Below are 17,978 nucleotides of genomic sequence, written 5' to 3'. Positions count from 1 at the left end.
CTAGACATATTATTTGTCGATATTCGAAAAAGAATTATAAATGACATGATTATAAATTTTATCAATTAGTTAATTTATTATTGATTTTCTATTTATTATATATGAACTATAAATATGTCTCATATTATATTTGAATCCCTAAATTCTCTTTTTCTCCTTATTCTCAACTCTTCTACTATAGTGTTACTTATTATAAATAAAAATATAAGATAGGCTAAACAAATAGCAAGATTTACAACAAGTCTCCCCAATTCTCAAAATAATAGAAAAAGTATACTATTTTGTAATTTAAGGGACTTTCAAGCAAATATTATAATTTTAGGTTAGAGAGCAAGAAACTTGCTATACGACCCTTCTTCATTATTTCAACACAAACAACAACTTCACTATTCATTCATCAGAACAAACCCTCACAGATCGATTGAATAACAAAGAAGAAAACAACAATGGAGTGCGTTTTCGGATTAGTCGGTAATGGCTTCGCTATCGTGGTTGCCGATACATCGGCAGTTCATAGCATCCTCGTTCACAAGTCCAACGAAGACAAGATCATGGTCCTCGATTCGCACAAACTTGTCGCGGCTAGTGGCGAACCCGGTGACAGGTTTCACTCTTTCTAAGTAGTTTCGATTTTGATTTTGATTTTGAATTTGATTCACCCCCTTTCACTTTCAGGGTTCAATTTACTGAGTATATTCAGAAGAACGTTGCTTTGTATCAGTTCCGTAATGGGATCCCTCTCACCACTGCCGCCGCCGCTAATTTCACTCGTGGTGAGCTCGCCACAGCTCTCCGCAAGGTATGCGAATTCCAAAAACTTTTTTTTGTTGTTGTTTACTTGTTTTTTTTTTTAAACCCTAATTGCATTTTTTTTTGTTCTCATACTTCTTTAATGGGTTGATCTAATGCTAAAGTTTAGTATCTTGATTTAGTTAGTTTATGTCAATTGGGATTTTTTTTGTACACCAAAAGTGTGTATTATTGTTATTTAGAGTATTCTATTGTTGAATCTGTTTCTTCATGGAAAGAGGTTGAAATATAAATAAGTAGTCCAGAACTGTGACTATTGTAATGGATAAAAATATTGCTATCTTGGTTTTTATGCTTCTTGCTAGTGTATATAATTTGGGTCTAGATGATGATATGAAGATGAACTTGTTAGTTGTATAGCTTTTTCTTATGAGAAATGCTATTAAGACATAATATTGTATACACTGTATGAAGGAACTGGTTTTCTTAGAGTCTAAATTGTTTGTTACCTTGTATTACGCTATAGTACATGTGGTGTCAATGTAATGTCTAATCATGTGTCGAAATAACATTTCATTTTTGTATAAGCCAATGTTAGTTTGTTAGTTGTTATGTTAGCATTTATCTCCTTCATGGAGATTTGAGCCTTTGTACTTTAACTCCTTTAATCCTTAGTTCAAACCACTTGAGTTACCCAAACTTGTAAATTGTAGTTACTATACATCCCTTGGTCGTTTATGGTTGGCTTACCGCTCAACTAGCTCCTCAATGAATGAACCCCCTACATATATGTCTGACTTTTTGGTTGAGGGAAGTTTTCTACTCATGTTCTTCTCACGAATCTTAAAGGGATTTCAGGATTATCATATCATTAGCTTTTTACACTACAGGTTAATGGTAAGGATAGGGGTGGATTGAGTGAAAAGGAAAGAAACAAACATTTAGTAAAAGTTGATGTAGTGATGAAATTTGTTGCTTTGGTTCAAATGGATATAGAGATATACATATTTGGATTGGTTGCTGGTGAAGGATATTTATCATTTATAGATTGCTGAAAGGATAATTGGAACCCTGAGTTTGTGTTTTTGTTGCCATGCAATGGTAGTGGCAAGTTGTTAATAGCTATTTGTACTACTGTCGTCATGGAATGGTTGTTGAAATTATTCTATGGACCAGTAGTGTCTCGACCCATTGGTTGGTATAGTATATTGATTTGGAGAATGTTGATTTTATTAATCACATGGTAATATTTCCGGGTCATGCTTGATGTAAGTGTGAGAGCCTGAGTTGTTTTCTCATGAGCCTGAGTTGTTTTCTCATAAGTGGTGATATCCTAATACTTTAGGTAATGGATTCTCTAATTTTGTATTCCCTAACTTTTGGTGACTTTGGTCATTTTTAAAAGAGAGAGAAGTGAGAAAGAGAAGGAAAAGAGAGGAAAAGAAAGGGAAACAAGATGCGTGAGAGAGTGTTCTTAGAGAAAGATAGATAGACAGGTAGAGGGCGGTTCTTTCCATAAACTCAGAGAATCCCTATCCAATGATTTATGCTCAATTGTCTAAATTTATATGCCACCCGAGTTATAAGATTTCTGCAATTTTCTATTTGCATATAAAAAAAAAATACTTTTATAGGACGTTACGTTCTATGTTTTGCTGTGTTGGAATCGGTTATATAGAAGATTTTTTTAAAAAAGAAAATAACTTGTCAAGTTCCCGTCATACACAGAAAAAACATGTCCCCTCCCACCACGGGAGACTCAACACTCTTACACATCCTGATATTGGTCCATAGAAATGTTAAAAAGAGTTAAAAGCTTTTATGAATTCAGCTATTTATATGCGTAGATGATTTATGTTTGGCTGCAATTAATTAGCCATGTTGCATTGTGATTATGAGTAATGAGTTTTATTTATACATGAATTTGGTTTTCTTCAGAACCCCTACTCTGTGAACATCCTTCTTGCTGGTTATGACAAAGAGACAGGGCCATCACTATACTACATTGACTACATTGCAACACTTCACAAGCTTGAAAAGGGAGCTTTTGGTTATGGTTCCTATTTCTCACTGTCAATGATGGACAGACACTTCCATAGTGGAATGTCTGTGGAAGAAGCAATTGATCTTGTTGATAAGTGCATTGTGGAAATCAGATCAAGGTTGGTTGTCGCACCTCCAAACTTTGTTATCAAAATTGTTGACAAGGACGGAGCAAGAGAGTATGCATGGCGCCAATCAGTCCAGGACACACCTGTTCCTTCAGCTTGAGTTAATCTTGTTCCTGGTCTTGATTGGACTTATTCTCTTATGCCTGTGTTTTTAATACTTCACTTTCTCTTATTGATTTTGAGATATCTCTGAAAATCACGGTCTCTAAATAGTTAAAAGTTAGACATTTTGTTGTTTGAATTAATATGTATGACCTGTTCTACTCAGATTTGTGACAATGCAGTAGACTAGCTTAAATTTTAATTTGAAAAAAGGCGCATGTTAATGAACCAATTCTAGCAAACAAGAAAAGAAGACACAACATATTCTATTTAGTGACATGAGCACATCAATTCAGCAATGAAGAAACCAACCAACATCTAAACACTTACTCCAAGGAAAATTGATTAACAAACTTAAATATAAAAATATGTTTCATCAGTCCAACATTATAAACCGCTTACTCCGGTTATTATTAAATGTCACTCTCAGAAAAACATTTTTAATAAATTTTTAGTTGTTTTATAATACTAATGGATTATTATTATTATTATTATTATTATTATTATTATTATTATTATTATTATTATTATTATTATTATTATTATTATTATTATTATTATTATTATTATTATTATTATTATTATTATTAGGCTGAAATACAGTTTTAGTCCCCTAATTTAGTTAATTCACGAAATCAATTCTTCTATTTTATTTTATTTTTAAACAGTTTTGGTCTCTCTTTTTTATTTTTGGTAAAAAAAAGATGACATGTAATTTTTCTAAAAAATTGGCACATTTTAAATGATGTGGACACTACCAACTCATTGGTTTTGGTTAGGGCTGTTATCGGGCCGGTCTGGATATTTTCTATCTCGAGAACCGGACCGAAATAGTAATCGGGTAAATTCGGACCAGACCGAAACAGTGATGGACTATTTTTTTGGATCGAAACTGGACCGTTATTTCGGATATCCGACAAAAATATTCAATATAGTATCCATTTTTGGTATCGGATAAAAAAATTACCTATTCCCGGACCGAGTAACATTCATTCGGTCCAATGGACCGGTTTCACCGGTCCGGTTCTCGGATCCAGAGGTCCAAAAAAACAACCCTAATTTTGGTGTAGTCTATTTTTCTTCCAATTATACCTTTTCAGTTTTTTTTTAAAAAAATTCAACCTCTCTTTACAATTTTCATTTTTTTATTCTATTATTTTATAAATAATTATAATTAAAATAAAAAATCAACCTATAAAAAATACTGTTTATATTTTTACCCGCTTGCACACTAGAGAAAGCGGACAGACGGACCCGTGAGTGCATGTCTGAACGCTAATATAAAATAATTAAAAAACTAATAAATAATAAAATAAAAAGATGGTAAATTTATTAATATCTAAAAAGATAAAAAAGAGATATTTATAATTTAAAAGCTATGATATGGAGAAATCTAAATCATATCCTTTAAAGACAGGGTGAGAGTGTCCTCGGTCATGCTAGCACTAAGATCTTGGTGAGGTCACCCGACCATGACGCTTAAAGGACCTCAGTGAGCTCGTCCCATCATGGCGCCAAAGAACTTTAACAAAGGTCACCTTGATTAGTCAATATGAGTCGATCGAACCTCGCTCACGAAGAGTCATTATTAGTGCATTTAAATCATTCAATACCAAAATAATCATTCAAAATTACATATTAATATAACAGCAGAGATTAAAACTACGTGTATAATAATTTTATAGGGATTAAAATATGTCATTTTTTTATAGGGACAAAAAGTATAATTTTATAATTTTATAAGGACCAAAAATATATTTAACCCTTATTTTTTTTGAAAATAAATATTCTGAAAATATTATTTTTTTATATAATTTTTTTTGTATTTTTTATAAAATTAAAAATTGCAAACTAGTTATAAACTAATCTATAAATATAAATTGATTTTAAATTAATTATAAATTTAATTGAAATTATTTTAGCAGTTAACTAAATTTTTATGTTTGGTTCAATGCACTTCATGAATCATGAACACCCTTAAAATCGAGTATAGTATCTGGTGCATATATTAGTACTAGTATGCGATACACCATTTAAAAAAAATATGATTCATTAATACTAATAAATAAAAGTATTAATAAAAGTTTTTTCTATAAAATGTATGAATAGAGCCAAGTTTTTTTCAAAAAAAAAATAGTGTTATTAAGATACAATAATAATAAAGAAATTTAAATACATAAATATATTAGATTTATATAAGAGAAAACTATAAATTTAACTCAAAACTATTAGATTGATATATTAGGTTTCAAAATTTTAATCCGGTGAACACCTTTGGTTGGCGATTGTAAACCCACTTTTCTTCAGCTGTTAAGTCGGGTGGTCAGTTCTTCGAATGACGATTTGACTGGTTCAGATAGTTTGGTTTGTCAACATGTGAATAAAACCCAAAAAAAAGGGAAGAATATGGGCGAGCAATGAAGCAAAAACAATAGAAAGATCAAAAGATTGATTGTCTGTATGTCAAAAGAGATATTATCTCCGGTCCCATTTATAAGAAAATATTCTCTTTTTAGATACATTGAATAAATAATGTATCTAGATAGTATGTTGTCCAGATGCATTATTTATTCAATATATCTAAAAAGAGAATCTTTTCTTATAAATGAGACCAGAGGGAATATATACTAACACTAAAATCAAATCTCAATAATAAGTTGTCATCAACCATGCAATCAACCATGCAATGCAATGTAAGACTCACAATCAAATATAAGAAGTTCATCGGTCAAATTTCTTTTGGCTTCATTTCTATTTTGAGAATTGATATTATGACACCAAATTATACATTTACATTAATGGGTCCAACTTCGCTACCCATCACAAAAAAATGGGTAATGTACCTTCAACTAATCACATAACACTATTTAACTTTTACATATTTAACTAGTAAGAGACCCGTGCTCCCGCACGGGTAATTTATTTATGATATTGTATAAATAACAAAAAAAACATAGTATTTTAGAATTTTTAAATAATAATCATGAAATAACAAAAATAACAATAAAATATGTCATAACACTTATATAGTATCAAATACAAATATAAAATTTTAAATATAAATGCAAGATTTGAAAAGATTAACTTTTTTTTAAAAAAAATGAACAGTAATTATATAGATATAATTATATTAATTAATCATATACAAAAGAAGAAAAAAATATAATTGTGAGATGGTGAAAAAATTAATATTTAAAAATAAAGATTTTATCTCTTAAATTAAAATAATGATTGATTAAACTAAAATAAAGTCTTTTTAGTGATCCGTGAGATAAATACATTTTTAATGTTATTAAGATTAAAAAAATACATTATACTATCATACAATTGATATGATATAAAGTTATTTAAATACAAATACATTTGAAATGAATTACTTAATTATTAAATAATTATACAAAGAAAAAATTGACCCATGAGACAAAAAGAGAATAAAAAGAATTTTAACATTCGAAAAAATAAATAAAATATGTATTTCGTTGATAGAGTGACCCGTAAAATACAACCTAATAACATGTAAATTTATTTAATATTGTATAAATTATATTTAGAAACATGTAAATTTAAAATTAATAATTTAATTATAAATGAATAATAATTATAAAAATTCAACTATATTAAATAACCATATAAAAAAGAACATGTGAGGGAAAAAGTTGAAATTTAACAAATACAAATGTAAAATTTTTAGATATAAATAGAAAATTAGAAATGATTAACTTATTTGTAAATTTTAAATATTAATTTTTATTTATTCCAAATAATATGATTGAAATTTTTTTTATTTGGTTATGTTTGTTTTTATGGTTAAGTGTATAAGTGTTTTGCACATGAAGACACCTGTATAACAAACAAAAACTAAATTATCATCAAACGCATTAATCAAAGTTCAACATGGTATAATAATCCAGTTAACTATATTGTAAAAAGTGAAAACACATGTATAACAAACAAAAACTAAATTGAGTATTGGTAGTAACACTCACTTGCTTGATAGTGGAATTGTTGGATTATTTTCATTTAAAGACATTTTTAGAATACGTAGTTAACATATAATAGATACAAAAAGTTGAATTCTTAAACATTGTTTTGGCCTAACTCTAAAACAGTGTATAATCATTATAACTCAGTATAATCATTATAACTCAATAGAAGTAAAAAAAAAAGAAGAAGCAATATATCATGATGAGCTATACAACAAAATGTCTAAAACAAAGTTTTGATCAGTAAAATACAAATCACTAATTCAAGACAAAGCCAATCTTGTTTCATTAGTCTAGTGTTACAGTAGTTGATGCAATGAATATTGCAGTTTTATTAGTCTTTTCAAAATACATCAACAAAATAAACAATTAAGTTTTAGTATTAAACCTTATATTCCAACAATCGATAACTGAACACATTGATTAATTGGTTAAATCAACTATTTTTCTAATCTAATCATTACAGAAAGTTTGTTTTACATTGGTTGAAATTATAAATTCTAAAACTAAATGCCAAATTCATAGATAAAAAGATAGAGGTTTCCAGGGATCTTAGCAACAGGACCATGGATATTTCAATCAATATACTTCTTATAAGGGTTTTAGATTTTATCCCATTTTGAATTGTCCTTCTCACCCCAACCAGTATTTGCAGCTCTGTACAAAAGTATAATGCAGTTAGTGCAGAACTAAAAATATACAATTGGTTAGTTAGAAAATTGGCCATAAATGAAAACCACAACAGAATATTCAAAGCAATAGTAGCCTCTCATGTCAGACCAATATATTAAATAGAAACACCCAATTACCTTCAAATATTCTTAATGCATTTGTCATTAACTTGATTTCTTGTAAAACAGGCTGCAAATTTTGCTGTTGGGCAAAACAGTGAGTTAACTATGGTAAGACATCAATCAAATTAACATCAAGAAGCTCAAAAAAATTCCAGGCTTTGAAATTTGTTATATCGTGAAACCAGATGTTTCTTGCAAGAATTAGGTGTTTAGAACTTTACATAGACCACTATAGAGTATATGTGTGAGATACCTTTATGAATAGGATTAGATTTCCCAATTAATCTTTTAGAACCACTTTGTATATTACTGATAGTTCCAGTGGCCAAATGTATCTCCTGAAATATTACAATAACATTATTATCATTATGTTGAGATACCATCGCATACTCAATTTGAGATAGCATCACATTGGATTTAGGCTACATCACACTTCTAAAAACTTGATACCTGAACACTACTGTCATGGCATCCATAATATAATCTTCCATGAGCATGAGCCAAACACTTCACATAAGAGTGGTAGAAATTAGACATGCCTATACTCTAGCAATGTCTTATGGAATAAATTGTTGTCAATCATTAAGTACAACTTCTAAAAACATAAGAAAAATAAATTAACAACCTTTTAGTAACTTAAAATAAGAAAACTCATGTCCATGTCTCTAACATATCTCTTCCTTTCTCTTTATATTCATTATTACCAATAGTAGATCTGCAAGTTAGTGACAAATAAATTTGTAGATCTTCCTTCAAAATATAAAGTTGAAATCAGGAACAAATTTCTTAAATCAGAGATCCTTTCTGTTCCGGCCACCGCTACATTCATAAACGAAATAAACAGTTTTTCCAAACCCTAAATCAGATTCAAATAACGAAGACGAAAGCGATAACTAAAACTCAAAAGAAAACCAAAATGAAAACGAATGCAAACCGATTCAAAAGGGAAAGGAGATGATTTGCGGTGGAGGTAGTCGTGCAGCGTCAAGAAGCACCAAGCACCGATGGTTTGAGTTACAATAAAGGAAAGGCATCCTTCCTATGTTAAAGGAGAGAAATCATGAATTACAAAAAACAAAAAGATGGATAAATTTCCACTTGCACAGATATTTCCACTTGCACAGATCCATGCTAGAAATGATAGGTACATTGATAATAGAGATGGATAAATTTAAAAAAAAAAAACAAAAGATGAAACCAACATAGGTAATTTTCTTACAATTAGGGGTGATCAAAACCAAACCAACCCAATAAAAAACCGCAAACCAAACCAAACCAAACCGAAACCGCAAAAAACCACATTTGGTTCGGATTAGTTTAGGTCATCTTTTAACAAAATCGCACGGTTCGGTTCGGTTTGCGGTTTGTATTTTGTAAACCGAACCAAACCGAATCAAACCGCATTATGTTATAACCTAACTTTTACTTAACTCACATCCAACCCAAACTTAAATTTATTATACCTTAACCTTATGATTACGAATAATTTTCTCATCCTTACACATATGATTTTAGTCCCGATCTTCTCAAATCTCTAATAGCATTATCGCGCCTTCTTTGCCACATACATCTTCCTTCTTTTTCTATAATCTCTACTCTCTTATATTTTTTCTTTTTCACCTTCTCATTTTTATGCAAATGTTCCCTATTTCAATTTCATTTTTATCGCACATCTTCTTCTCTAATCTCTCAACTCTTTTGTTTTTTTCTTTTTCACCTTCACTAATCTCTCACCTCTTCTACTTTTTTGTTTCATTCTAATAATTTTTATATTGTTTAATACTATTATTTTATGTTTATTATTCCACTTTTGAGTAATTTAATTTTTACATATTAAATAGAAAGTTGTTGTCAAAATATGCCAAGTTTTTTTGTTATCTAATAGTGTATGAATGTCTAAATACAAAGTTATGTTGTCATCTATATGTATATGTATGGTTCAATAAAATATTTGTAAAAAACCGAATCAACCGAACCGAACCAAACCGCATTAGTTTAGTTTGGTTTGGTTCGGATTTTTTTTTAAAAGCCAACCGAACCAAACCAAACCGCATGATTTTTTCTCTTGCGGTTCGGATGATTTTTTTTCGTCAAAACCGCCCAAACCGCACCGCGAACACCCCTACTTACAATGATGATGAAATATTCCCTCTGCCTGTTCCATTATTTCTCCTCTCTAATGTAAATCCTGTAAAAAACTAAGAATCAGAAGGAGGATAAAAAAAATTGAAAAACAAAGAAAAAATGTAATGAATCGAAACTAAACCATAAACCTTTTTGTTTTCCACTACTGCGAGAATCGACTAAACGGATCTGTCATTGTTGCAACTTCACCATCTCACAACTTCCGTTTATTCTTCTTTGAGATTTGTAGATCTCTAATGTTCAGGAATGAAAATAATGGGTAGTAAATGGATGTGATGCACTTAGAGAAATTTGCAGAAGAAAGGGGTAAATCTATGGTGGAGAAAGGAGGGTGACGGTAATGTTAGGGTTTGTTGATGAATCGAAATCAGTGGTGGTATGAGAAAGAGGCGACGATATGGGTGTGCGACGGCGGGGATAGGAGCCTGTGGCTTTTTTTGTTCAGACATTTTTAGGGTTTGAGAAGAAAGAAGAGAGAAGAGGGAAGGAGAGAAAGAGAGACGAGAGAAAATGAGAGAGAGAAAAAAGCTGTGTTCTTGAAAACAGAGAGTGAGAAAGAGGGAAAAGGTTTATCCAAGTACAATTGAAAAATCTGACCAATGAGAACACAACATTTGGCATGTTCTAATTTTTATTTTGTTAATTACATGATTAACCTTTTGTGTGTGTAAAAAAATTATAAGGGAAGGGCAAAATGGACAGTTTGGGCAATCTCTTAGTATTGGGTAGATAGTAGATTATGTATTAAATATTGCATTTGTTTGTTGTTTTCAAAACATTTTACACTAAAGATAATCTTATCTAACTTTTTGAGTTGGGTAAATAAGAATTCACCTGCATTAATAGTAGTAATTTTTTATCTCACTTTGGTATCCATGCAAGACCAAATTGAATGTGTACATACAGTGTAAATCGATAAGGCGTAGGAAAATAGTGTCATCGTAGCATAGCTCTTCTATTTTTCATATATTAATACATGGTTGGTGTAATGTGAGGCCTTTTTACCCGGGTTCACAATGTGGTGGAATCTTTCATGATGACTTGAGAAGATACGTGGGTGCATTCTCAACAAACTTAGTCTTGCAACATTTTTTTTTGGAGCTAACATGAGTTACTGTTGCAATCAACAATGCTCATATGAGAAGATGGACACACCTTTGGCCAGAGAACTATTCACTTTTTACTATTGAAGCATCTACCAATATATCCATAGTTCCACGGAAGCTTCAAGCCAAATAGAAAAGACTGTCTGCATTTATTATCCCCTTTTGTTTCAAGGTTTCACATATCTATTCTAAAGACGATAACTGCACATACAATATAACAAATGCAAGTTTCAAATGTATGACAAGATATGGTGGATTTCTAATAAATTTTTCGTTTTTGCTAATTTCTTTCAACAAATTTGGTGCATGTCTCCATCTTTTCCTTTTTGTATAGGTCACGTACATGTCTCACATCTCTTCCTGTTTGTATTTTTTTCATATAATAACACACTGTTGGTGTATGCCCTTTGTCCTCCATTCACTTTATTAAAATTTTTAATAATTTTATCAAATTAATATTTTAAACATATTTTTTTATTATTAATAAAAATAAAATAAAAAACCTTATTAATAATACACATCATGTCAATCATATAATACACTTGAAAAATCATTAAAATTAATACATTAAAAATGATTTTCTTTTTGAAAGAATTTTATGCAAAAACAATCAGTATTATGTAACCATGGGTATTAAAATTCAAAAACAACAATGCAAATTGGTGATTCACCACCGATTTAATTATTACTAGTAGCATTTTTTAACGTATAATGAGCATTTTATTTAGTAAAATTTAAATTTTAAAAAATATAAGTATTTTTTTTTTCTTCTTAAATTTCAATATAAGATGAATATTTTGAAAGGGAATATCCAAAAATTATGATAACAAAATTTTTTCTTTTTGGGTATGTTTTATGGCAACATTCCTTAATACACACTCTTTTTAATGCATTTTTTTCATTAATTAAAAATTTAAGTTGGTTCTACTAAATTTACTCGAGAATTTTTGGCGCTGAGTTTTTTTGTTATGTTTGGGAGTATAAAGAAGTAGAATTTTTTTTTAGTTTATTTAGAGAATTATGATGACGATTCGAAATCGAAGGAAGTGAGAGAAAAGAGTTCTCTCTTTCATTTCGTCACTTGGGGTTTTCATACACTGCAATCAACTGTAAGCAATTCCGAAACCCTCTCTCTTTTTTCACTTTCACCATTATTCATGTTTATGGCTATCTATGCTTTCTATTCTTGCTTCAATTTTTTCTTCAATATGCATGATTTTATTTCCTCTTATTAGGGTATTTATTGATTAGAATGATTTTAGATGAAGAAATTAGAATGAAACACTGAAGAACTGAATGTGGCATTGCAAGTTATGATCGTGTTATTTTGGTTTTACCAAATGCATGGTTTTTATTCTAGAGTTAAGTTATCTGTCATGATTCTATTGGGGCTTGCTATTTTTACACCAATGCAATTTTGGGTTTGTGTATGTCTTCATGTGTAAATGTATGTTGTTAATAGCGTTGAGGTCTACTCTTGTGCAATGCTAAATGCTGTGCAGTATGTTTTCATGTTGCGGCTGTGGTGGCCGGTGTCATGATGTTTTGCAAGCAAGATGTCTGCCAGAATTCGCAATAGTGGCGATCAGGTTGTGGAAATAGGTGACGAGATGTTGTCGGTTTTAGGGTTTCGCATAATGGGCTTTTTTAGGATTTAACATAATGGGCTTTTTAGAAAGTCCAATGATGGGCCTGAGTATCATTAATGAAGAATTTGTTTCTCTCTTTGGGTTTTGGGTTTCTTCATCAGTGACAGCTTTTTGCTTCTTTGTTACTTCCAATAATATTAGATTAAGGTCGTAACCCTACATGTTATCCCATTATCTCAGTTTCGAAATTGGCCGCTTTCGCTGCTATTTGGGGTTTACAATATATGACACTCTTTGAAAAAGATCCTCTCGTGCTTTTGTTAGTTAATTGGTAAAAGAAGCAAATTTGTATTCATTTCGTGATTTTAATTTAATCTAAAGGGGAACAAGATCTTTCTCATATATTTTTTTGCCTTTGCTGAAAATTTTATCCAATGCATATTTATTCATCTCTGGGTGATATTTTTTGCAGAACTGAAACTTGGAAAGAGTACACAACATTTTTGCAATGAGTATTGTTGGATACAGGTCAGACGAGGAATGCTCCGTTATAGGGGAAAAGGCTGAAATTGGATTTCTAGATTTTGAGGAAGAGAGATCTGTTTGCAGTTATGTTCCTGATGACGGGGCTCCGATAGTCGTATCTGTCCCGTTTGCATTTGTGAATGGGAAGCCTCAATCAGTATTTCTTGGAGATACTGCTGTGGAATTAATAACTATTAATAATACTACTGATGAACCAGTGGACCTGTGGGGTGTTCATATTTTTGCATCAAATCCTCCAGACTCTTTTACTCTTTCTCTTATGGAGCCTCCACGGGACAATTCAGATTCAGAGAGCTTTATAGAATCTTTTAGAGTGGAGGACAGGATGCTTCAGCCTCGCGAGGTGTTAAATATATGGCTCTCTTGCAAGACAAAAGACATGGGCATGTACTCATCTGTAGTGTATTTTGACATTGGAGATGAGAAAATTGAAAGGGTGGTTTTCCTCCTAGTTGAAGACAAGATCTCAAAATCTCTGGCTTCTAACAGACCTTATTCAAAAGGAAGGAAGAAAGAAAAATTTGTTGTTGACGCTTTTGTTCCCGGCTCACGCCCTGCAGGGAAGGCAAATCGAAAATACGTTAATAGGCTTCCAAGATATGATGTTCCCAAGGATATTAGACTCTTGCTTGAAGACAATCAGAATCAGGTCCCTCAAGTCGTTGAAGATGGTCTTACAAGAAGGAGTTATGCGTCTTTTTTCAAAACACTAATCATAATGGAAGAGATACAATTAGAGGTATATTTTTTTTTTTAAAGAAAGAAACTAAAATAAGATAACAAGTCTGACATATGTTTCTGTTATTGTTTGCTATTGACTTCTGCTTTCAGGATGATATGAGAACTTATGACATGGAATGTATAACTATGAGAAGGAGAGGCAATAATTATTTGTCCATGGAGGTACCTGGGCTTGCTGAAAGAAGGCCATCACTGGTGCACGGGGATTATATCTTTGCCAAGCTGGCTTCCGAACAAGACCAGAACTCTGCACCTGTTTATCAGGTTTGGCTCTTATTTTGTCTGCATACCGCCACATTATTACTTGGTATTTCTCATTTGGATAAATCAATTCTTTAGCTTCGTTGAACTGGAACTCGGTCGTCAAACCTATTCATCAGATGCATATTGTAATTTTGTACATGTTTCTATATTTTTTGAAGTGTTATAAATGGAGTCTGATCTGTAGTCTGTAGGTATTAAGATGAGTATATGTCCTTATCATGTATCTTGATCATTGACCATACAATGCCCTTTCATTGGTGTTAATGCATGTAAGAAAATTACATTAGATAATGCCTTGGTTTGATAGCATTCCCTGTGGTTATTTATTTATAGCTTATGGTTCTTACCTCTGCATTGATGGTCCTGAGGCAGCTATGATGGGCCGAGCTCTTACGTAGGTTCAAAACCTTAAATAAAATTAAAGCTTGTGATTAATACAGAATTGGAAAAAAAAAGTGGTTCCTTCATATAATAAATTTGACATGCCTGTCTCTTTTCTTCTCTTTGAGAACCTCCGAGGAATCTCTTTTACAAAGGATATACACCGGCAATTATCCACTTGAAATATGCCGGTTGACCTTGCACTAGGCAAGGCTAACCAAAGATCATTTGTTTTTAACTCCTCCATGTTCATATAATGCAGCTCTCGCCTGAGTTTGACTTACTTTGCTTTGGCACTAACATTTTTCAATCTTCTAAACTGTCTTAATTCATTTGGATATATTTTACAATGCCATTGTTAGGTATTCTCGATATGCATATAAAATGGTAAATGCACAATTGTAGAATCTAGGAAACACGTTATTTATATTATTAGTATTGTTAAGAGTTTCACATTGGATGAGATAAGGTCTGAAAATGAGTTTATATGTGGGGGGCAGCTCTCACCTTACAAGTCGGTTTTTTAGGGTTGAGTTAAGCCCATCCCTAAATTTTAAAGTATTTTTTAAGAAAATAGTAATTGCAGGTTTGTATATGTAATTTTTAGAGTAGATGATTCCACCGCTGTCTGTATGTATGAAGTACACGACGCTATTAATTGATTTTGGGTATCTTTTATTTTTCACAATTTAAGCAATCAAATTTACTTTCAATTAGTATAAAAATGTATTTACAGTCAGGACCATTCTCTTTATGCAAAAAACTAAAATGATATTTTAATTTCTGCAGGGATTTATTCACCGGGTTGAAGCTGACGAGGTCTATTTGAAATTTGATCCTGAATTTCACTATTACCATAGAGATGAAGATCTCTATAATGTCCACTTCACGTATAATAGGATCAATATGAGAAGGTTATATCAAGCAGTTGAGGCAGCAGAAAACTTAGGAACTGAGTTTCTTTTTCCATCTACATCCAGAAGAAGGTGCATTAGAACCACCAATCTGGTTCCCATATCTGGTTCTTTAAATGAGGAGCAAATGTGTTCTATCAAAATGATTCTGGGTTGCAGAGGTGCACCGCCTTATGTGATTCATGGGCCTCCAGGTACAGGAAAGACTAGGACAATAGTTGAAGCAATCCTCCAGCTCTACCAACATTATAAGAATACTCGTATTCTTGTCTGTGCCCCCTCAAACAGTGCAGCAGACCACATACTGGAGAAACTCCTTGCTGAAAAGGATATTGAATTTCGAGATAGTGAAGTATTTAGGCTCAATGCCACTACCAGGCCATATGAGGATGTAAAACCTGAATTTCTTCGCTTCTCCTTCTTTGACGAGATGATATTTAAGTGCCCCCCAGTCAGTGCCCTCAAACATTATAGGATTGTGGTATCCACATATATGAGTGCATCTCTTCTTTTTGCAGAAGATGTTTCCCGCGGTCACTTCTCTCACATTTTCTTGGATGAGGCTGGCCAAGCTTCAGAACCTGAAACCATGATCCCTATAGCCCATCTCTGCAGAAGAGACACTGTTGTTGTTCTGGCTGGAGACCCATTGCAGTTAGGCCCAGTAATATTTTCCAAGAAAGCAGATGATTTCCAATTGGGGGTTTCTTACATGGAACGATTGTTTAAATGTGAGTTATATGGCAATGGAGATGCCAATTATATTACAAAACTGGTTAAAAACTACCGATGTCACCCAGAGATTCTACACCTCCCTTCAAAGCTGTTCTATTCTGGGGAATTGATGGCATGTAGAGATTCCACAACTTTCACAATGACTGCGGATTTTCTCCCTAATAAGGATTTCCCTGTTCTTTTCTTTGGTATCCAAGGGTGCGATGAAAGAGAAGGGAATAACCCTTCATGGTTCAACCGAATCGAAGTGAGCAAGGTTGTAGAAACTGTTAAGAGGCTGATTGCTGGTGGTAAAATAACTGAAGAAGACATAGGCATTATAACACCATATAGGCAACAAGTATTGAAAATAAGACATACGCTTGAAAATCATGATATGCCTGATGTCAAAGTTGGCAGTGTTGAGCAATTTCAAGGACAAGAAAAAGATGTTATCATTGTATCGACTGTTCGATCAACCATCAAACACAATGAGTTTGACAAAGTCCACTGTCTTGGCTTTTTGAGCAATCATAGAAGGTTTAATGTGGCTATAACCCGTGCTATATCATTGCTGGTTATTATTGGAAATCCCCATATTATATGCAAGGTACTGCCTTTTATTTAACAAACCATGACTCGATTATATCAACTTTTTACTGTGAATAGAACATTTCAATATATCCTTTCATTGATTACATTGCCTGTAAGACAAAGCCTTCTACCTCTAAATCGATACTTGTTTAATTAGCTTTATTTTTACGCTGTGATGGGAAAGGGGATGCTCACCAATGTAGTACTACCACTTTCTACATTAACAGTTAGTTTGTCTGTTTAGCTTCATAATTAAGGTTATAAAAGATGAAAATAAATTTGATACTAAACAAAGACAGGTTCCAATCATGATTGTTTACTAGACCTTTGTTCTGATAACCATGGTTGTTTATGAAATCATTCTTCACTTGTCATTTTTGGCAGGACAATCATTGGAGTCAATTGCTGTGGCACTGTGTGGACAATTCATCCTATCTGGGTTGTGCTCTTCCAGAAAGGATAGAACGTTTTGATGAAGATGTTGGAGAGAACTCCGGCTTTGGCTTCAACGAAGATAACACATGGCCCTCTAACAATGGAGAATTTGGTCAAGATTCCTTCCAGACAGATCTCCCTAAACCCGACACCAATGAAGCTGGATGGTCTGATGGGTGGAATTCTCACAATGTAGAATCTGGTCAAGGTGAATGGTCTGATGGCTGGAACACATTGCCCCCTGACAATGTAGAATCTAGTCATGGTGAATGCTCTAATGGCTGGAACACACCCTCTAACAATGTAGAATCTGGTCCAGATACCTTCCCAGAGCTCCCTAAGCCTGTTACCGATGAAGCTGAATGGTCTGATGGCTGGAAGTAGTCCAGTACCAAGTACTTGGACTCTGATATTCACATTTATACTATCTTTTTGAGGCAATTAGTTTATGCCGATTTTTAACATCATTTGAGTTTTGCAATTAGAATGATGTTGAAAAAAAGACTGCTGCCAGCTTTATTATGACGGCGATTAGAGAAAAAGAAAAGTTAGAATTATTTTATTTTTCTAAAATGATATGGTACTGGCATTGAATCTAGAAGAATTGATTAATTAGATGATGTTAAACTCCTGACTTGGTTAGTTGTTGGCAACATCAAGCTTTCTGAGTCTATCTAACTGATGGAATTATTGCAAGGAACAAATGGTGCATGCAACTTTTATTATGCAAATTGGATATAAACAATGGC

The 17,978-nt window shown here is 32.3% G+C and overlaps 2 protein-coding genes and 1 long non-coding RNA gene across 4 annotated transcripts; 2 read left to right on the top strand and 1 right to left on the bottom strand.

Moving 5' to 3' along the window:
- The first annotated feature begins 328 nt into the window (after positions 1-328).
- Positions 329-3,188, top strand: LOC131652581 (proteasome subunit beta type-2-A). The gene is made up of 3 exons (XM_058922484.1): positions 329-604; positions 676-799; positions 2,689-3,188. Exons 1-3 carry the CDS (start codon positions 447-449, stop codon positions 3,019-3,021), a joined length of 615 nt encoding a protein of 204 aa, XP_058778467.1. The 5' UTR covers positions 329-446; the 3' UTR covers positions 3,022-3,188.
- A 4,336-nt stretch (positions 3,189-7,524) lies between these two features.
- LOC131647132 (uncharacterized) lies at positions 7,525-10,425 on the bottom strand. The gene is made up of 8 exons (XR_009297745.1): positions 10,074-10,425; positions 9,931-9,988; positions 8,735-8,839; positions 8,426-8,515; positions 8,251-8,307; positions 8,054-8,138; positions 7,816-7,867; positions 7,525-7,663 (listed from the first exon to the last, which is right to left on the bottom strand). It is a non-coding gene; the product is annotated as an uncharacterized LOC131647132 (long non-coding RNA).
- Positions 10,426-12,015: 1,590 nt separating this feature from the next.
- On the top strand, positions 12,016-17,860 carry LOC131652580 (probable RNA helicase SDE3). 2 transcript variants are annotated; one of them, XM_058922481.1, is made up of 5 exons: positions 12,016-12,160; positions 13,113-13,925; positions 14,018-14,191; positions 15,362-16,810; positions 17,179-17,860. In XM_058922481.1, the coding sequence occupies exons 2-5, from the start codon at positions 13,149-13,151 to the stop codon at positions 17,611-17,613; spliced, it is 2,835 nt and encodes a 944-aa protein (XP_058778464.1). In that variant the 5' UTR covers positions 12,016-12,160; positions 13,113-13,148; the 3' UTR covers positions 17,614-17,860. The 2 variants fall into 2 exon arrangements, with proteins under 2 accessions (XP_058778464.1, XP_058778465.1); XM_058922482.1 differs by lacking the exon at positions 12,016-12,160 and adding an exon at positions 12,283-12,971.
- Positions 17,861-17,978: the final 118 nt, after the last annotated feature.

This window comes from Vicia villosa, linkage group LG2, assembly GCF_029867415.1.
Source record: "Vicia villosa cultivar HV-30 ecotype Madison, WI linkage group LG2, Vvil1.0, whole genome shotgun sequence".
Classification (NCBI taxonomy): domain Eukaryota; kingdom Viridiplantae; phylum Streptophyta; class Magnoliopsida; order Fabales; family Fabaceae; genus Vicia; species Vicia villosa.
Note: the sequence above shows the minus strand (reverse complement) of the source record. Positions and strands in the feature narration are given on the sequence as shown.